At 49.1% G+C, this 20,092-nt stretch overlaps 1 protein-coding gene across 1 annotated transcript in view; it reads left to right on the top strand.

Moving 5' to 3' along the window:
• Positions 1 to 20,092, top strand: part of SLC12A8 (solute carrier family 12, member 8) — a 139,089-nt gene that overhangs the window by 41,992 nt on the left and 77,005 nt on the right. The window contains exon 4 of the mRNA XM_005873126.2: positions 4,790 to 5,021. Coding sequence (XP_005873188.1) covers positions 4,790 to 5,021 — 232 coding nt within the window. The remainder of the gene's footprint in view (positions 1 to 4,789; positions 5,022 to 20,092) is intronic.

Genomic DNA, 20,092 nt, shown 5'->3' with positions numbered 1-20,092 from the left:
GGGCGAGCAGACCAGCAAGGGGGGGCAGTTGGGGGCGAAATGCCGTCAGGCAGAGTGGTTAGGGGTGATCAGGCAGGCAGGCAGGTGAGTGGTTAGGAGCCAGTGGTCCCGGATTGCGAGAGGGATGTCTGACTGCCGGTAAAGGGATCGGGCCTAAACCGGCAGTTAGACATCCCCTGAGGGGTCCCAGATTGGAGAGGGTGCAGGCGGGGCTGAGGGACAACCCCCCACCCCCCGTGCATGAATTTCGTGCACCGGGCCACTAGTCTATAATAATAAAAGCTAATTATTATTATTAGTAGTAGTAGTAATATGCTAATTAGACTGGATGTCCTTCTGGGCATCCTTCCCGATGACTTCCCAGACAAAGCCGGGGCTGCAAGGGCTGAGGCAGCTGCCGTGGCAGAGGGTGGGGGGCAGGCAGAGGAGGTGGCTACCATGGTGGTTGGGGACTGAGGCAGAGGCAGCTGCCGCCCCTTGCATGAATTTTGTGCATCAGGTCTCTAGTTATGTATAACAGGATATTGTAAAAATTAAGTTATGAAATTTTTATTAAAATGTTTCTTACATACCGTTATATTGGCTGGGCTGCAAAAATATTCGTTGTGGGCCGCATGTGACCCGCGGGCTGTGAGTTTGACATGCTTGCCCTAGAACATCAAAATGTAGAAGATATAAATACTTCAAATAATTATTTTTAAAAGTTGCAAACATTTTTCATTGCTCTGCACCTCCCAAGCCCTTCCCCCTTGTCCCTCTGAGACGTGGATGGCGGGCCTGCTGTGTGGACCAGACCCCTTGGCCATGGAAGAGACGGTGAACGGAAGCCCCTCCTCACTCCCTGCCCCACTCACCTCTGTGGACCTGGGGCTTCTTTGGGGCTGCTTACCCCACACACCAAAATGTCCAGCTTCAGCCTGTACCGTTATGTCTAAAAGCTTCTGTTAGTGACTCCCATGCTCTGTGCTGGACCCCGTGCGAAAGCAGGGCAGTACGAGAGAAGGCCTGACAAAAGCCTGAGGTTTTCACTGTGGGGACATAGGGTCAGCCAACGCGAAGCTTGAACCAGGGATTTTGTGTCAGAAGGGGAGGCCTGTGGAGGGGCAGCCCTGGTCTTCTAGGTCGGTTCTCAAAGACAAGAAAATGTCTGTGATTGTGGAGGTACAGTTTTTCTAAACAAAATACATTGGAAGGGAGTTTTACACCCTGAAAGTAGGTCACTCTCTCCCTTTAAAATGGGAGGTGGCACCCCCTGATTCCTGTGCCAGAGGGCTAGAAGTTTCTCTGTGGAGAATGAACAGGGAGAAGGAATGCCTGTGATGATAAACTTTAAGAGGAGATAAAAATACTTTAAAAATATGATAAACTCGGGGGGTGTTTATCCATTAAACAAACCAATGGGATGTTTTCCAACGAAGAGGAGTCGTCATGGTTGGAAGGTGCACTGCCTCGGGGTGGCTGGATCGCTCTGGGGACGGGCTAGTGGTCACTGTCCACTCCCCTCCTGGGGGAGGCGGAGCTCAGGCCAGCCTGGGTTTGCTGGCGGGAGCTGGGTGCAGGGAACCTGGGTCCTGGGCTGCTGTTCTCCACGTGGATGCACTGTGTTGTATGTACCCAAATATAGTTGTTGCATAAACAGAACAGTGCTCTTAATATGTTTGTTTTTATTTTTCCTTCGTAAAATTATTTTAAAAGTTACAGAATTATATTCCTTGTAACCAGTTAACACAGTGGAGATAAAGTAAAGAACACGTGAGTTTCCCCTCACACTCCCGAGGTAGCCATGTGACCGCCTCATGTCCTTTCAGGGCAGCTTCCCCCTGCTCATCTACACACGTGGATGGACTTTTGAAGTGCTGCTTGCTTTTATGGAAATGCGGACAGATTTCATGCCCTATTCCCTGCCTGTATTTCTTACTTACTAAGTCATAGACATCCCATCAGGCCAAGTTGAGCCCATGCTTTTAAACTAGTGACTTAGTATTGCATAATGTGAATGTACCATCATGTCTGGCATGTTCATATTGTCTTCGTTCTTTTTTAAAAAATATTTTAGCCCTGACCGGTTTGGCTCAGTGGATAGAGTCTGTGGACTAAAAGATCCCAGGTTCTATTCCGGTCAAGGGCATGTACCTTGGTTGCGGGCACATCCCCAGTAGGGGGCGTGCAGGAGGCAGCTGATCGATGTTTCTAACCCTCTATCCCTCTCCCTTCGTCTCTGTAAAAAAAAAAAAAAATCTATAAAATATATTTTAAAAATATTTTAAATTGATTTTAGAGAAAGAGAAAGGGAGAAGGAAAGAGAGAGTGAAACACTGATGTGAGAACATTGATTAGTTGCTTCTTGTAAGAACTGGGGACCCAAACCACAACCTGGGTATGTGCTCTGACTGGGAATTGAACCGGCAATCTTTCCATGCATGGGGATGTTGCTCCAACCAACTGAGCCACACTGGCCAGGGCATCTTGCCTTCATTTTTTAACTCTCTTCTGTAAGAGTAGGTTTATTCCTTTTCTCATTCTTGATTTTATTGATCTTTTAAAAGATCAGCGTTTGTTCACTGTGTCCTTTTGTTTTGTTATTTCCCCTCTGTTTCATTAATTTCATATTTCCTTTTATGAAGTCCCAGGATTTGGCCTTAGATAGTCTGGCTCCACGGTCTGTGCTCCTAACCACCATGCTCTCTCACGCATCCTCAAGAGCCTTTTCTTTTTTCTGTTACTGGCCTCTTGGGGCTACACAGTGATTTCAGGTACGAACCTGCGAGAGGGCAGTGTTTACTGCGTGGCCTACTTCCTGTGAGCACATGTTGTTCTCCAGCTGGAACAGGAAGCACTCGGTTTGGAAGCTCCAGATGCAAATGGTCACGTTCAAGTTGGGGCGTCCTCCTCTGTATGTCAGAGACAACGGATGCCCGGGAATGAGATGCCCACACAGATGAGCATCATGACCACATTGTTATCAATTGTTTTTTAATCTCTGACACAACTGACCATGAAGAGTCCTGTTGACCTGCCCAAATACTGATGAACTAGCACCATTATCCCCATCACACTCTTGGTATTTAGTCAAGAGTAAGTTTGAGTTCTGAGGTGAATGCAGGAAACAAAGATCTATCTCTGTCTGTCTATCTATCTATCTATCTATCTATCTATCTATCTATCTTTCTATCATCACATTTCATCTGTCTCCCGCTCAGAGATGATTGCATTTCCCCCACATTTACTGGGTTCCCTCCCTCTTTACCCAAATATAGAGGAAATGCCTAATATAAATTTGGGGGAGACAGACAACATTGGTATGTCTAGTGAACCAATCTCAGTGAACAGCGGGGCCTCTTTGTGAGCTCCCCTCACATGCAGAAATTGTATGACCTTCTGGCCTTTATATAAAAGGCTGGAACTTAACGGCTCCTGCTTTCCAAGGTACTTTTCATAAAGTAAACATATTACAAAGTGTTCATTGAATGCTTGCAACGTACTTAGCAAATGCAGGGGGTTTTAAGAGGTGCAATCAGCATATTTGTTTTTTAAGATGTTTGCATTCTTGGTGGTGGCAGAGGAGAAAACTTATATGCACTAAATAACAGAATATGGCCAGAGAATTAACTGCATGGCACCGGTAGTCAGCATCATATTTATCCAGAAAAAGGGGGTACGTAAAGGCTCCGTGGAAGAGGAGGAACCCGATGGAGGCCCGAGTAGAATGCGTTCCCTCTGAGAACAGCCGAGCAGAGCTGTGGTGACCCGCCTCCTGGGGGCTGGTGAGGGATGAAGCTGACGAGAAAAGGAGGCTGAGGAATTATGGAAAGTGAGGCTGGTGTTATTTTCAAATATTTACTTAAGATCGTATTTCAAATCTTTTTTAAAAGGTAATATCGTGACTCTCAGGAAAATATAAAGTAAACATGTATGAAAGATTTTATCTAACTCAATTAATGGAGGAGCCAGTAAGATGCTAAAGAGCAGTTGAGATGCTAGGTATGGGTCCTAGATAGATACAGACCAAGTCCATAAATTAACAGTTGGGCAACTTCATAAATAAGTGTAAGGGTAAGATTGCTGGGCTAGACACAAGACGGATTAGTTTCTTACAGAACAGCAAACCCTAATCTTTTTGGTTATCTGTCCCACTGGGAAGAAGTTGTTTGCATCCCTGCTGGGGGAAAAAATCTATACGTTAACATGTAACCACTAATTCTGGGACATTTAATATATTTAATCAATAGCAAACAGTGAGTAGAACTAAATACATTCACCGAGGTGGTCCTTGGGTAGCCTTTGTTCTATGTAACATTGAAAAGATGTGTGGCTTACATTTTTTCTTATTTCCAAGTTTTAGATACTTTTTAAAAATAATAGTGACTACAAAGAAATGGAGAAAAAACTGGGATTTGCTTCCGTGCCCTCCCAGGCTCTGAGATGGCACCCCCTGTGTGTTTTTGGTCTCTGATTAGTTCCTGAATAACTCAGACAGAGAAACCCAAAGACTCTGGGCCCAGAATCCCACCCTCTTCCCCCGATCTGTTCATGTGAGTTCGCACTGGCCATCTGCTAGCTCTAGGCTTGGGTGGGTATTCATCCTCCCCTCTGGATGATGGTAGAGAGGTGATGGGAAGAAATGGGGCTGAGGCAGGGTTCCTGGGTGGGAGGGCTCGTTCAACTCCGTGCTGGATCCCATGTCCCATGCTGACGGGGTGAGCGGGGTCCTTAGGGCTGGGCAGTGCTGGCCCGTGGCTCTGGGTGCTTCCCTCTCCGGCTGACTCTTCCTACCTAGACTGCCTGTCAGTGTGTTGCAGGTGCCATGTACATCACCGGCTTCGCTGAATCCATCTCAGATTTGCTGAGCCTCAGGAACATCTGGGCCGTGCGAGGCATTTCAGTTGCGGTGCTTCTGGCCTTGCTGGGCATTAACCTAGCAGGTGTCAAATGGATCATCCGCCTGCAGCTGCTGCTGCTGCTGCTGCTGGCCGTGTCCACCCTGGACTTCGTGGTGGGCTCTTTCACACACCTGGACCCAGGTAAGCTTGGGAGGTCAGACGCTGGCCTTACAGCGTCTGCACCGCTTTCTTGAAGTTCACCCCCCCTATGCTCTACCTACCAGTGTGTGCTGTTCTGGGCAGGTGAGTAGGTATGTCTTGGTGCAGAGACTACACTTAGTGTAGCTTCAGAAAGGCCCTCCTCACATAGGCGTTTTCACTTAGAACATTTTCCATGTTTCTTTTTATTTTCTTTCTATTATAAGAACCCAGAAAATTTAGGTAAGATGATAACATTGAGCTGGATAGATAAACATCAAATTCATAATGGTGATTAAGGGAGTGGGCAAGAAATAGAGCTGGACATAGGGAAGAAAATGGACTAACTTTTTTTATCTGTCATATTTAAAAAATTATTTAAAAGGACTTGATGCAAACATAAAAAATGTTAATTGTCATTTTTGGGAGATGGAGGCAGATATAGGTTTGATTATCTATAATTTTATTAAAATTTTTTTCAAAGTAAATATACAAATCTATTAACTAAGTTTAAAGACAGAAAATAAACAGGCAGGAATACTCTGAAATGGTGTCAGGTACTGAAAATCAATGGATCACTGCTCTAACCTGGGTTTCCTCAGGTTGGCAACTCTAATCCTCAACCCTTATGCTTTGAGTGAGAAGGTCTTATCCCGAGTGTCCATAACTTTGTAATGTTGTGATTTGAGTTTCGTTTGGCAGCAAAAGTCTTTTTGTCCAGAGTGCAAAGCTCTTCCCAGGATGCAGCAGAGAGGATTAACTGCCTGATAGTTCACACTCCGGGGACTCTGTCTGTATATGGTAGTAGTGACTAGGTACCTGCATTGGAATATGAACAGGAAAGGGAGATAGGGCCACCAGCTGTGTTAAAAAAGGAAAAGGAAAAGAAAGAGAAAAAGAAAAACTGGTCCACAGCACAATCGCCTCCAATGGTGGTGGTGATGGCAGCTGCAATTGACTGAGCAGTTATGTGCCAGGCCTTTTGTTAGCATCTCAAATGTAATTCTTCCCACAACCTCATGAGGGAACAGTTATACCCATTTTACAGATGAGGAAGTCAGAGCTCAGAGATTATAAAATTCACTAGTGACCTGGTGCACGAAATTTGTGCACATTAAAAGGGAATTAATTAGAGGAAATATTTTAATGTTGCTATTTGCCCTTTCTCTATAATAGAAGTGTCAGAGATGAAAGAAAATTAGTAAAATGTATATGAAAATCTTCCTCCTGTCAGAGTCTGGGACACGCCATGGGAACCAGAGGCAAGTCCCCACTCACCCATGTGTGCCTTGAAATCACACGAGATCCAGACCTGGCCAGCCATGCCCCCTGCCCCCACATTTGGGCTAGATCCAGACCTGGCCAGCCCCACCCCTGTCAAACCCCGCCAGGTGGGGGGTGCGGCCTCAGGTCCCCTGGCCCTGCGTCAGGGCAGGAGGCGTGGCCTGAGGTCCCCTGTCAAGCCCCACCAGGCGGGGGGTGCAGCCTCAGGTCCCCTGCCCCAGTCCAGCGCCACGCAGCCTCGGGTCCCTGCTGATTGCTTGTTAAGGCTCATTACGGGAACTCGGCCTCCACCGTGGGCGCAGCCATCTTGTGTTACAGAATCCCTGCCTCTGCTGTGGGCGCAGCCATCTTGACCGTTATGGTGTGATGGTCAACTTGCATATCCCCTCTTTATTAGATAAGATGGTAATGCATGGCAGAGCTGGGAATGAGCCAGATCTATGGGGTTCTAAAGCTGAGCCGTTCCCTGAGTGGGAAGCGGGGCCTGTCTTCATACTACCGGCTGTCTTTTTATGATAGCAGCTCTGCTTTCCCCCCTCAGGCTGCTCCTGACGTGTATTCTATACAGGCTTGTTGTTCATAAAAATGTTGGTTGAATAAAGGTCAGAATTTAGTTGGTGCGACACACTGATCTGGCCGTATCATTTCTTCATACATTAAAATTCTTCTTTTGGAAAATAGTCACTGCTCTGAGCTCCCTTAGTGCCCCTACCTGGCATCCCGGTCCCTCCCGCAGGGCCTCCAGAGTCCCCATGACCCAGCACGTACAGAGGGGCCCCAAGACCCACTCCAAGGCCGAGGGCCAATGCGGTGTCCAAACGGAGCCTGGCCTGGCAGCTTGCTCAGTATTTGGAGCATCGCCAGGGGAGGGAAGGGGCGGTTGTTTTTCCTGGCCTTGCACTCCTGTAGAGACAAGCCGCATCCTGAGGGAGACCTGCTGCTGCTTGGCCATCAAACTGTCCGTGAAAGAGCGAGAATCTTATCTGATTCCTGGGTGCTTCCCCCTCCATCTGTATGGCTGCTGGAAGGAGGTCATTAGTTAAATTGCAGGGAGATGCTCTGGCCTCTTCGAAACCTCACTAGACTGATGTATTTTCCTTCTTCTTGATTAGAACTTTTCTTGGCTGCTTGTCTAAGTTACTCCAAATATTTCTTCTTCCTTCTGGTCAGTACATTAGCAGGGTGCAGTGTGAAATGAAATTTATTTTCAATCATTCCCATAGCAACTGGCTTCTCTATAATCTGTTTTTGGTATCACCGATGTTTTATATGGGGATACTTTCTTTGCGGGTAAAAAAATCCAAACTAAAACTAGATCATAAACCTTCTGAATGGATTTAGCAGAATGACTTCAACTCCTTTAAAAAAATGATATACCAGTATACATAGACATTTGAAAAAAGACTGGAAGAAAGACTGGAAGGAACTATGCCTATGTGTTAACAGCGATTGTCTTTCTGCTGAGATTATGGGTGGCTAATATATTTTACTTCTACTTTTCCTTCAATTAATTAGTACTCCTGGCCTTGCACCATCCTGTAGAGATAAGCCATTACCATATTCCATTATATAGCTGTACCACAGAGATAGAAATATCAATGATGAGAATCAATGATGGGCTGCCTCCTGCACCCCTACCCTCCCCCTACTGCGGATCGAGCCTGAAACCTGGGTATGTGCCCTGACCCAGAATCAAACCGTAACCTCCTGGTTCATAGGCTGATGCTCAACCACTGAGCCACGCCAGCCAGGCTATAATTTTTCTTTTGTGTTGTCTTACTTTTTAATGATTTGATTTAACATAAAACAAATACTGATTTAGTTTTTATTAACACTAGACAATGTTTGTCATATATGTTGAAAAATTTTTCCTGTCATTTATTCTTTTAAAGTTAATTTTTATATGTAATTAAAATAATACACATACATAAAAATGTTCAATTTTGAGGTAGATTGTGTACTCTGATTGCTATCATTTTGTATACCTTTCAGCTGTTCCTGAAATTAAGCTTACTCCATATGTTAGTTTCCCAGGGCTGCCTTAACAAGTAACCACAAACTTGGTGGCTTCAAACAACAGGAATGTATTCCCTCACAGTCCCGGAGCCCAGAATTCTGCGATCAAGGTGTAGGCAGGGCTTCACTCCCTCACGGGCTCGAGCGGAGGACCCTTCCTAGCCTCTTCCGGTGTCTGGTGGCTCCAGACATTCCTTGGCTTGTGGCCGCTTCTCTGCAATCCCTGCCTCTGTCTTCACATGGCCTTCTCCTCCTCTTGTCTCTCCTCCTGTGTATCTTCTAAGGACAACTTACCACTGGGAATAGGTGCAACTAGGATGATCCAGGATGACCTCATCTCAAAATCCTTAACTTAATTACATCTGCAAATGAGGTCATATCCACCGCTTCTCATGGTTAGGACGCAGACATACCTCTTGGGGCCACTGTTCAACTCACTACAGTCTATTTTTTTTGTTTTGTTTGCTTTCTTTTTAAAAAAAAAAAATTTTTTTTATTGATTTCAGAGAGGAAGGGAGAGGGAAAGAGAGATAGAAACATCAGTGATGAGAGAGAATCATCGATCGGCTGCCTCTTGTACATCCCACACTGGGGATCAAGCCTGCAACCTGGGCATATGCTCTGACCAGGAATCAAACCATGACCTCCTGGTTCATTCAGTTGGCATTCAACCACTGAGCCACTCTGGCTGGGCTTTATTTTCTAGGTTTTTGCCATTATTTTAAAGAAATTCTTTATTGAGCTTTCTACTTATAGGCATTTTTTCCAGCTCCTTATGTTATGTCTTCTCTTGGAGACTCCTGTTCGCTGTCCTCCTGGATGGACCCTCTCCAGCCTGGATCACAGCTCCCGTGTGGGGACGTGATTTCTCTGCTCCCAGCTGTTGGTCCCGATCGTCTGGATGCCAAACCATCCTCTTCTGTCTGTCATGGAAAATGTCACTTTTCCATTTTCGCATGTGATTGGTCGGAGATAAAAGTCTAGGCTGAAAATAGGTTTCCCTTAGAATTTTGAAGTCATTGTTGCTCTACCTTTCAGTGTTCACTGGCACCCAGCGGTTTGGCCCTATTCTGATTTCTGCTTTTGATGGGTAGCTCTTTCTTCTCAAAGTGCTTACGATCTTTCCTTTACCCTTGAGGTTCTAAAATTTCATAATGGAAATTTTTATTCACGGGCCTGGGCACTTTTAATCTTGAATTTTCAATTATTCCTTTGACAATTGCTTCTCCTTTGTTTTCTAGGGTTTTAAATTTTGTATTATTTTCTTGAAATCTGACTAATTGGATGTTGGAGCTCCTGATCTGAACTTCCTGTTATTATTTGTTCTAATCTTCTCACTCCTATAGTTTATCTCTTTTCCCCTTCCCTATTTTATGGGCGAAGTCCTCAACTTCTAGCCTTTTTGGTGAATGTTTTTGTTTTGGCTATCAATAATTTCCAAGAGCTCTTTGTTGCTCTCCGAGTATTAATTTTAAAATCACATCCTGATTTCGCTTCATGGGTATAATAGCTTCTTTTGACTCTTTCAGGCTATACATTATAGGCGATTTATTTTATTTTAACATTTCCTTCTGCCCTTTATATGGTCCTTTTTCTTTTCCAGGTTCCTCTGTTTCTGTTATCTGGTTTTGTTTTCTGTGTTAATTCCTGCAAACCTTCTTCATGTGTCTGACAGTCCCTGGTCATTCATTCATTGTCAGTGAGGAGGCACCAAAAGGCTGATGGGAAGTTCTGTGCTGAGGGGCAGCCGCTGTGGCCAGAGGGTGTCGCTGGGGGTGATACTGTGGCAAACTGGGCTGTTTTGTGGGAAGTTTGCCAGCGTCCATTTCTGCGGGTCCATCCTCTGATGCAGTTTGTGTTCTGCAGAGGATTTCCCAATCCCCGCCAGGGGCTCGCCTGGCTGCCACAGTTCTGGGGGCAGGTGGAGGTGAGGAGAGGGGCTGAGGGTTGCACAGCCAGAGTGCGGACTTTCATGTAGTCTTATGTTTTTCACCTGCGACCTCTTTCCCTTGTGCAAGTCACTACGTCATATCTCTCATTTCATCTACAAACTTCCCATCACAGTGGGTCTTACTCCCTGCCTCCATTTCCTCACTCCCTGTTAGCCTGCAGGCAGGCATCTCAGCCCTCTTCCTTTCCCCACCTCCTGTCCGGTCTCTTCCAAAATAAGCATCATTGTGCGAAGCTCTTCGGAGACAGGGCGCTCCATCACCGTGGAAAGCTAAATAGCATGACAGCTTAATTTAAACAAGGCGCTCTCCAGCATTTGTTCGGCTTCAAGCTTCTAAAATGTCATTTTGGGGAGATTATATTTTCATTTATGTAAGCCGAGTGTCATGCCAAAATGATTTTATTGCCATAGAAGTCAGGCAAATATAGAGAAAATATATTTTAGAAAATAAGGTGGCATGTGGCACATTTTAATCCTATGTGCTGCGTTTCAGAATGGAATTGTGTATCTCCAAGCTTAACTTCCTGGTTATGTAGGAAGGCTGTTGCCAAGCATGGCTCTGCAGCACCCTCCGCTGTGCCTGGTTGCTCGGCCGCAGCCTGGAGCTCAGTGGACCATGAGCGGCAGGGCCAGACACAGCTTCACTCGTGCTGAGTTCGGCCGGTAGCAGCTGGTTCTGCTCAGTGAAAACTAGCTTGTTCACTTTATTTTCTTTTAAAAAAATATATATATATTCTAAGAGGGGTCTTGTGATGGTCTGTAAGAAGGCCAAGGCCACTGCTTAGGGGCTCCCTAAGGAGTGGGTCACGCATGCCTGACCGCTCCCTGCTGAGGTTGCTCTACCCAAGGTCCCACTGACCCCTTGCTCTCCAAATCTAGAACCTTTGCTCATTTATATTCCTGACCCCTTTGGCACAGTTGCCCATTTTGCAGTCCATTCAGGCTGCTCTAACGAAGTACCACAGGCTGCGTGGCTGATAAATGACAGATGTATTTCTCACCGTTCTGAAGGCTGGAAGTACAAGACCAAGGCACTGGGAGGTTTGGTGTCTAGTAAGGCCCCCTTCTTCCTTCCCAGACAGCTGTGCTCCCAGGGCAGAAGGGGGAGGCAGAAGGGGGGGCATCTCTTTGGGGCCTCACGTTTAAGGCACTCACCCACTTCAAGAAGACTCCACCCTCATGACCTCATCCACCTCCCAAAGGCCCACCTCCTAATACCATTGCATTGGATTAGGTTTCAATGTGTGAATGTTAGGGAGACACAAATACTCATTCTATAGCAGTCCCCTATGCGGACTTGAAACAGTCTCTTCCTGTTTCTTCTAGGACCCAGCACTGTCTTGGCTCTCTTCTTAGTCCTCCTGTCCCCTCATGTGTGCAGGGGGACCGCAGGCTCAGCCATCTGCTGCCGATGCTCTTCTCTGGCTCCTTCCTCAGAGCTGCCTTCCCCCACACTACTGCTCCCCACACTGCTGCTCCCCCACATGGCTGCTCCCCCACACGGCTGCTCCCACACACTGCTGCTGGGTGCTCTCCTCAGCTTCACCAGCTTTCTTTTTTAAAAAAAATACATATTTATTGATTTTAGAGAGGAAGGGAGGGAGGGAGGGGGAGGAGAGAGAGAAGAGAGAGAGAGAGAGAGAGAAGAGAGAAACGTCAATGATGAGAGAGTATCATTGATCGGCTGCCTCCTGCATGCCCCCTACTGAGGATTAAGCCCACAACCCGACCATGTGCCATTGACCGGAATCGAGCCTGGGACTTTCCAGTCCGCAGTCTAACACTGAGCCAAACCAGCTAGAGCCTCACCAGCTTTCTTTTTTCTTTTCTTTTTTTAAAATATATTTTTATTAATTTCAGAGAGGAAGGGAGAGGGAGAGAGAGATAGAAACATCAATGATGAGAATCATTGATTGGCTGACTCCTGCATGCCCCCTACTGGGTATCAAGCCTGCAACCGGGGCATGTGCCCTTGACTGGAATCAAACCCAGGACCATTCAGTCCCCAGGCTGACGCTCTATCCATTAAGGCAAACCAGCTAGGGCTGACCAGCTTTCTTGAACTGAACTCTCATGCCACCAGCTCCTATTGGATGTCTGAGCATCATCTTGAATTAAAGCCAAGCAAAGCTGAAATCAATTTCTTCCTCCTTCCTTTTATTTACCTTCTCCTCCTCACTGTTCCCAACACCCTGCCCTCCCCCCGAAAAAACACACGAATAAGCAAATAATTAACTTATCTTCTGGAGAGCTTGGAGTTAACTTTTATTTCTTTGTCTAGTTAAACCCTCCTATTCTTTCAATCTCGCAGCTCTCACCTTAGATCAGCAGATGTCATTGCTTTTTTAAAAATATATTTTTACTAGAGGCCCGGTGCACAGATTCATGCACCGGTGGGGTTTTTCGGCCTGGCCTGTGGGGATTTGGCTGGAACCGGCTCTCCGACATCCCCTGAGGGGTCCTGGATTGCGGAGGGTGCAGGCCAGGCCGAGGAACCCCACCAGTGCATGATTGGGGCTGGGAAGGGACCGTGGGAGGGCTCCAGGGCGTGTCTGGCCCTTCTTGCTCAGTCCCAATTAGGCTGATCAGGGTGGCTGGAGAGGAACCACAGGAAGTTGCCTGGCCAGGGAGGGACCATGGGAGGGATCCAGGGCCTGTCCGGCCCATCTCACTCAGTCCTGATTGGCCGGACCCTAGCAGCAAGCTAACCTACCGGTTGGAGCATCTGCCCCCTGGTGATCAGTGTGCATCATAGCGACTGGTTGAACGGTCAAACTGTCGGACACTTAACATATTAGGCTTTTATTATATAGGATTGATTTCAGAGAGGAAGGGAGAGGGAGAGAAAAATAGAACATCAATGATGAGAGAGAATCATTGACCAACTGCCTCCTGCACGCCCTACAGGGGATCAAGGCCAAAACCCGGGCATGTGCTCTGACTGGGGATTGAACTGTGACCTCCTGGTTCATAGGTTGACGCTCAACCACTGAGCCACGCCAGCCAGGCCAGATTTCATTTCTTATGTGGGCCACCTAGATGGTGTCCCAAACTAAATTTATCCTTCCAGGGTCTTCCCTTTGGTTGACTCCACCATTCTCCTATGGACAACCAACCCCTCCTATACACCAAAGCCAGATTACTTCTCTTAAAATAGTGTGTGTAAGACAAACTCCAAACGCAATAGGTTTTCATTCAGTAAGCTTCATGGTTGATCCGTACATTACTCATTTGGTTATATTTCCAGTTTCACACCTTTCTGAACCCTCTTCTTCTTCCCGTTTGTACTTGCTGGTCTATAAATGCCTATAAATGCAGCTTGGCTTCTATTTCTGGAATTCTTTTCCCCACACCCCGTTTACCCTGTTCTCACTCATAGAAGAAATGGTGAGTGGAAATTTCACATGCAGACATGGACTGAAACCCAGGCTCCTCTATGGTCTTGAGCCAGGTTAGATGTTCTGGGCCTCAGCTTTCTCATCAGTGAAAATGAGGATAAAAATATCTACATCTCCAGTTTGCATCCCTGCCTACCTCCGTGCAGCAGCCAGGCCCGTGGAGGTGCTCCAGCCCCAGGGACATTACTGAGGGCAAGTGATTCTCTGGCTCCTCATTAAAAGTTTTAAAAAGGTACTGATGAAATATTTCAAATACACAGGAAATAATATAACAGGTACTCATCTATCCCCCCCCCCCCCCCAGTTTTAATGGGTAATATTTTGCCAGTGTTGCCTCAGATCACTTTAAAAAATAAAACAAATATGGCATTACTGACACAATTTAAGCTACACTTTCATCCGCCTTCTCTTCTCCCCCAGGCGGCTACTGTCCTGCGGCTGCTCTGCTCTTATTTTTGTAGCAGATATAGATGGCTACCCTTGGGCTCTACTATTGTGTAGGGTTTGAAATTTTTACATACATTGCATTATGCTGCATGGTCCGAGAACAGGTTAAACGGGGCGCTTTGAGAAACACTGGAATGGTGGATGGATGAGTTAATTTACAATTTGCTTTTCTCACCCAACATGTTTTTGAGATTTATCTATGTTATGACATGCCGTGCCATTTCATTCATTTTAATGGCGCCGTGTCACGGGAGACCCAGGCAAGTAGACAGTTGCTAAGGGCTCCCAGGGGGGCTCTGAACCCAGCCTGAGCCTCCCGAGGAGGCTGCCTCTGAGCGGGTGTTAAGGGAACACAGGGCTTAGCCAGGGGAGAAGGAAGCCTGTCCTGCAGCGAGGGCAGTGCATGCTGTGCTTGGGCCAATGAGGGCGCCTGCGCGGGAGGAGCAGGCAGAGCCAGCTCACGGGAGGCCTTGTCTGCCACACGGAGGGGCTTGGGCTCTGTCTTTGGGGCAGTGGGAGGTGTGACATCAGTTTTATATTTTAGAAAACTTGCTCTGCCCACAGCATGGAAAATCAATGGCTTGAGACAGGGGTGAAGACTGGGGGCAGGAGGCTTATTTGAGAGGCTGTTGTGGAAATCCAGGAAAGCAGTGTTGATGCAGTGCCTCTGGGGATGGGCAGGACGGGCGATCAGAGAGAGGTGGAGACGTGGGATGGGATGCAGGGATGAGGCGGAGGGAAGAGGCAGGGCCCACAGGAGGCTGCTGGCTGGTGGCGTCACGCACTGGGACCTGGGAGGAATATGGGAGTGTGAGCAAAGCCCAAGTGGAGATGACCAGTAGGAAGCTGGACGAGCTGGCCCAGAGCTCCGAGGCGCGGTCAGGGCTGGAGGTGAGGCCATGAGCAGTGTGGGGTGGGGAAGAGGCCAGGAGGGGCTGAAAGTGTTCCTGGAGAGTGTGCCGATTTAATGGCCGACAGAGCCGCGTTTACTAACATGGGATTTAATTCACCGGGAGGGGCATTTTTCACTGTTCTGTATTTTAGAAAAACGAAAACGAGACAGCCACTCTGACAAAATCCCAAATATACAAAGTGGGTGAGCTCAAGAGGAATATTCTAACCCAAGAAGGCACCCCAAGACCTCCCCAGTGATATGTGCCCCGTTCCATCTGGACAAATGCTCCGTCTGGGACGTGAAGGTGGCTGCCCCTGTGGATGCTGAGGGCAGGGCTGGGGTCTTCCTGGCGCACACGGCACCTGGAATGCAGGGGCTGTGGGAATGTCTGTGCAGGAGGGGACACTATGAGTGAGAGATGGGGTCCCACCGCAGCCTCTCTGCACCAGCAGGTGAAGATGGCTCGACTGCAGACACCCCGACTCTGGAACATCTGTCTGCTGGCCCCCCTTCCCTGGGGCCCCGTTCTCCTCCTGAGGTGAAGATGGCACCCAGCTGCCACTGCCAGGAAGTAACACCACCGTCCCAGCCAGGCCTCTTCCGGAACCTTCCTTGCGCACTCCCTCTCCCCTGTGGTGGAGGGAGGGACTCCCAGGCCGAGGTGGGCCAGGTCTGCCCGGAGGCCTGCAGTGCCCGGGACGGCCTCTGTGTGGAGTCCTGATTCTGGCTGTTTGTTTTCTGGCAGCTCAGAACCCAGCCTTGTCCCAGGGCAGTTTGCTCAGCCTCTCCTCTCTGCCCGAGGAGGTGCTCGGAGGAAACACGGCTCCTGTGTGGACTGGTTTGTGGCGTCCCAGCATTTGCCTTTTACTTATGAGTGTGGAGCAGGTGGTACCAGATAGCAGGGCTTCCACACACACCCTCTCAAGTGACCCTGTCACATGGCCCTGTCAAGGAGGGGATAGGTCATTTTCTCCATCTCACAGATGCAGGAATGGTGGCCAGAGGTGGAGTAACTTCTGGGCGCCCAGGCCTCAGTACCCAGCCCCTCCTAGTCCAGCAGAGGGGAGCAGTGTCTTCTCGGAGCAGCTGATGAGCACTTTACCGGGAGCCCCAGCCTCTCCTCCCAGCCTGTCGTTGGGGCTCTCACCCTGCCTGCACCTTAGAGGCACCAGAATCCGGGGTCCCTCCCAGCCCACGGCAGTCAGCCCCTGGGCGGGCCTGCTGGCCTGTCCACAGGCAACGGGTGAGATCCTTTGCAGGCCCCGCTCACCTAGGCCTCTGCTCCACGCTGACAAGCTCAGCAGAGTAGGAACCAGGCCTGGTGATGCCAAGCGCCTCCCATGCAGGCTGGCAGCGCCAGGCAGCTCAGGGCAGGGGCTGGAGCTCTCCAGTGACTCCCGAAGGTCAGGACCTGCTCCTCCTCCCCTGCTTTTCTACTCAACCAGTCCCAGCTGAGGCCACGCACCACAAAACCTGCTTCTTCCTGCGCATGGACGTACGCGGAGAAGCAGTGACGACTCCAACTCCGTGTCCGGCACCTTACAGGTGTTAGTCTGTCTTACCCTGGGGTACAGGTGGGGTGTTAGTCTATTTTACCCTGGGGTACAGGTGGGGAGATTATTCCCATTTTACAGACAAGGAAGTGGAAGTGGAAGCTTATGCGACTTTCCTGGGATTTCGTAGGAAGTGGCTCAGCCAGATGTGAGTCCAGAGCACTATTCCCTGGTGCATCTGGCCCCGGCAGGCCCTTGGGGGACGGCGGTGGAGTCCTCCTCCACCGAGCAGCCTTACTGCTCTGCTCCTGCGGATCAACGGGAGAACCCGCGGGTCTCTGCTGGGCCCTCTCCTGCCTGGTGGGCGCTAGGGAGGTCAGGAGCCAGAACCAGGTGCCGAGTGTCTAAAACACGGCTTTCTAACGCCATCAGCAATGGTGGCCGCAGACAAGCTTGGTGGGCTGGGGCCAATTCAAGTCCCAAGGCAGGCAGGGCGTCGTCAGGATAGGGGTCACTCCCTGCGCAGCCTGACGCTTGCTGCTGGGTCCTCGGGTACCACCCCCTCCCAGGAGAGCAGAGAGGTGGCCTGTGCACAGGGGGTCCCTTTTCCGGACCCTGCGGAGGGGAGCCAGGCTGCTCAGCTGTCAGCCTTCCACACTGCTGGCCTCGGCAGCTTGGCCCCGGGATGGGTGAGAATTCCTGCCCCTTTCTGAGGTGGTTGCTTGGGGAGCGGTGTGACTTCAGAAATGTAGAAGGACTACAGGGCCCTGGTTGGGGCAGCAGACCCATAAAAGGGAATTTGCAGCTGCATAAAAGGGAAGGGAAGCAGCGAGGAGCATTTCAAGCTCTTTTAGACTTTGCCTGTCTCCTTTTTCTCTCTCCCCACCCCTTTCTGACTCCCTTCCCCTCCCTATTTTCTGGTTTCCTCCTCTGATCTCTTTCCCTTTTCCCCTCCACCTCTACCTATGGTGGAGTCCTTGGAATGAACTATTGTGTGGGGGTTTCTGACTCAGACTGGGGCCCTCATCACTGCCCCAACCCCTCTTTGTAAAGCAGATTTTGCCAATATGGGTCTGAGTTAGGTATTGTCTAATTAAAGTTTCCTTGTAGGCTGTTACTGAGCAGACTTTTGGAGGGTCCAGAAGTGAGCAGCATTGATGATTTAGTGAGAATTTGAAAAGTTTATTCATTCACTAGATCAGAGTTCATGGCCAGCCTGCCAGTGACATGCTCTTGAGGCCAGACAGTGGGCCCGAGTCTGGAAGCCCTTGCATGTGCTAAGGGAGAGGGGAGACTCGGGAGATGGGCCTGGGGTTGGATGATCGACCGCCCATCCCCTACTCAGACCCGCCATTGGCTTTGTCATGACATGATCTCAGGGACCTGGCTGGTGGGATCAGGGGCTGGCATTGCAGAGAGATGGTTCCACTGGGGGCTCTGGAGGAGTCCAAGGTGCCAGGGTTGCCCTCCAAGGGGCCTGTCAGCACAACCCAAGGGTCCTAGAGATAGGGACATATCTCAGTCCCCTGTGTGTCTCCAGCTCCAGCCCAGGGCTTTCTATCTGTAAGTGCTGGAGATGTTTGTTGAGTGAATGAATGAAGAATGAATCAAACAGGTTGAAGAAAGTACAAGGGAAAGGCTCTGGAACGTAACCGGAGGGGTGGAAAGCCCCAGCCCCTTCATTTCTTATCTCCGTCGCCTGGGAGATGGATACCACCCAGGCTGCCCTTCAGAGAGGCGCCAACCTTCCTGTTTTGGCATGGGGCTCAGGTATTCTGTCTGCACAGGCTGCAGCTGGCAGGGAAACCACAATGCCTGTGTGGAGGGCCTGGCCCAGGGCGGGGGCAGGTTGCAAGTTCAGACTGTCTTGGGAAGAAGGAAGGAAGGAAGGGTTGCAGCCGAGAAGAAAATGTGGCTTTGAAAGGTTTCCTCCTGGATTTTCTGTTTGCAAGGCGTGGAGATGTGTAGGGAGGCATTAGATAGTGGACGAAAGAGTGTGGACGAATCACTGGTAAAATCAGAGTCAGGTCTTACCTGCAGCAGGTCAGCAAGGATAGTTTTGTCTGGGAATGATGCCACAGCCTCTTGAAATAACAGCTCTGTGTCCCTTAGAACCTTTTTCTTTCCTTCTTTTTTTTTTTTTTTTTAAGAAAAGCACATGTGCTTTGTATTACACAGCTCCACTTCTCCACTGAGCATGTGTGTCCAGATGGCTGGGACAGGAGTCTCCTGACCCGTTCTTTCCAACAGCAGGTTTGCAAGGAAGAGCAGGGATCTGGTGACGTTGGCCAGAAATTCCTGCAGGTCAGCTGGAAGCTGGTCAGGGATTTGCTGATGTGAAACATGCATGGACAGACACACACAGCAGATGAGTCAAAGAGCAAAACCAACTTGACCTCGAACAAAACCTCCCTTTGCTTCTGTACCCTACGCCAAGCGAGGCAAATCGAGGGGTATGGGAATGTGGATGCCTATTTGCTAAAACAGACAATTGTTTCTCATGCGGCCTTTCCAGTTATAGCTCATAGGATTGCGGTGACCTCATTTTTGACCAATGGCCAATGCATTAAACTGTCTGGTGGAATAATCTATTGACTGGGCACCTGCCAATTGCCTGCAGTAGGAACTAGTTTAGGCATATGTTTTAAAAAGTGATAACATTGTTACAGGCCCTGCCTAGACATGGGATGGGAGTCCGAGCAGGTCAGCGCTAGCACTGAAGTCAGTGTTGGACCATAGGTTGTGTTTTCAGAGGACTCACTGCCCCCTGACTGACCTCCCCCTCCCCCCTGCACTCATTATGTGGTATTTAAGGGCAAACCAACATGCAGTAGAATCCCGCAGCTTAGGAGAGTTGAATCTGGCTGATGTGCCTGATCCTGTAGGTGAGGAAACTTAGGCACAGAGAGGTTGAGTGGCCTTTGCTGGGTCACACAGAGCCACAACTGGAACCTAGTCCCCCAACTCCCAATCCAGTGCTGTTGGCCCTGTACCCCTATGTGGTGTGGAGTCCTGAGTGATATGTTTACAGTGAGTCATTGCTCACACCAGTGTGTTGACTCTACTTTGAGGGGGCCTCTTGTGGAGCTGGTTGGTAAAGGAGGTGGCTCTACTGTTTGACAGCCCACCTGCAAGCTCAGTTAGCCACACTTAGGGAGCCATGTTCCAATACTGGGTGTGAAAGTCTTAGACAAGTTGTTACAAACACTACCTGCTTCATCCGAACTCACACCTGCATGTAGTGGCTGATTGAAGGATGATAACAGTTGTGGAACACCAGCAGGAGAAGGGCTGACCACAGCAAGGCCTGGTACTCATGGACCTTTTGATGGGAATAAATTGTTTTATAAAAAGGCTAGAGGCCCGGTGCACAAAAATTTGTGCACTCGGGGAGGGGGGGTTCCCCCAGCCCGGCCTGTGCCCTCTTGCAGTCTGGGACCCCTCAGGAGATAACGACCTGCTGGCTTAGGCCTGCTCCTGGGTGGCAGAGGGCAGGCCCAATCCCTAGGTGCAGCCCCTGGTCGGGCTCAGAGCAGGGCTGATTGGGGAGTTGGGGCGCCGCCCCCTGTCATGCACAGAGCAGGGCAGAT

This window comes from Myotis brandtii, unplaced genomic scaffold (assembly GCF_000412655.1).
Source record: "Myotis brandtii unplaced genomic scaffold, ASM41265v1 scaffold4, whole genome shotgun sequence".
NCBI classification, from domain to species: domain Eukaryota; kingdom Metazoa; phylum Chordata; class Mammalia; order Chiroptera; family Vespertilionidae; genus Myotis; species Myotis brandtii.
This window is presented reverse-complemented; position numbering and strand designations above follow the sequence as displayed.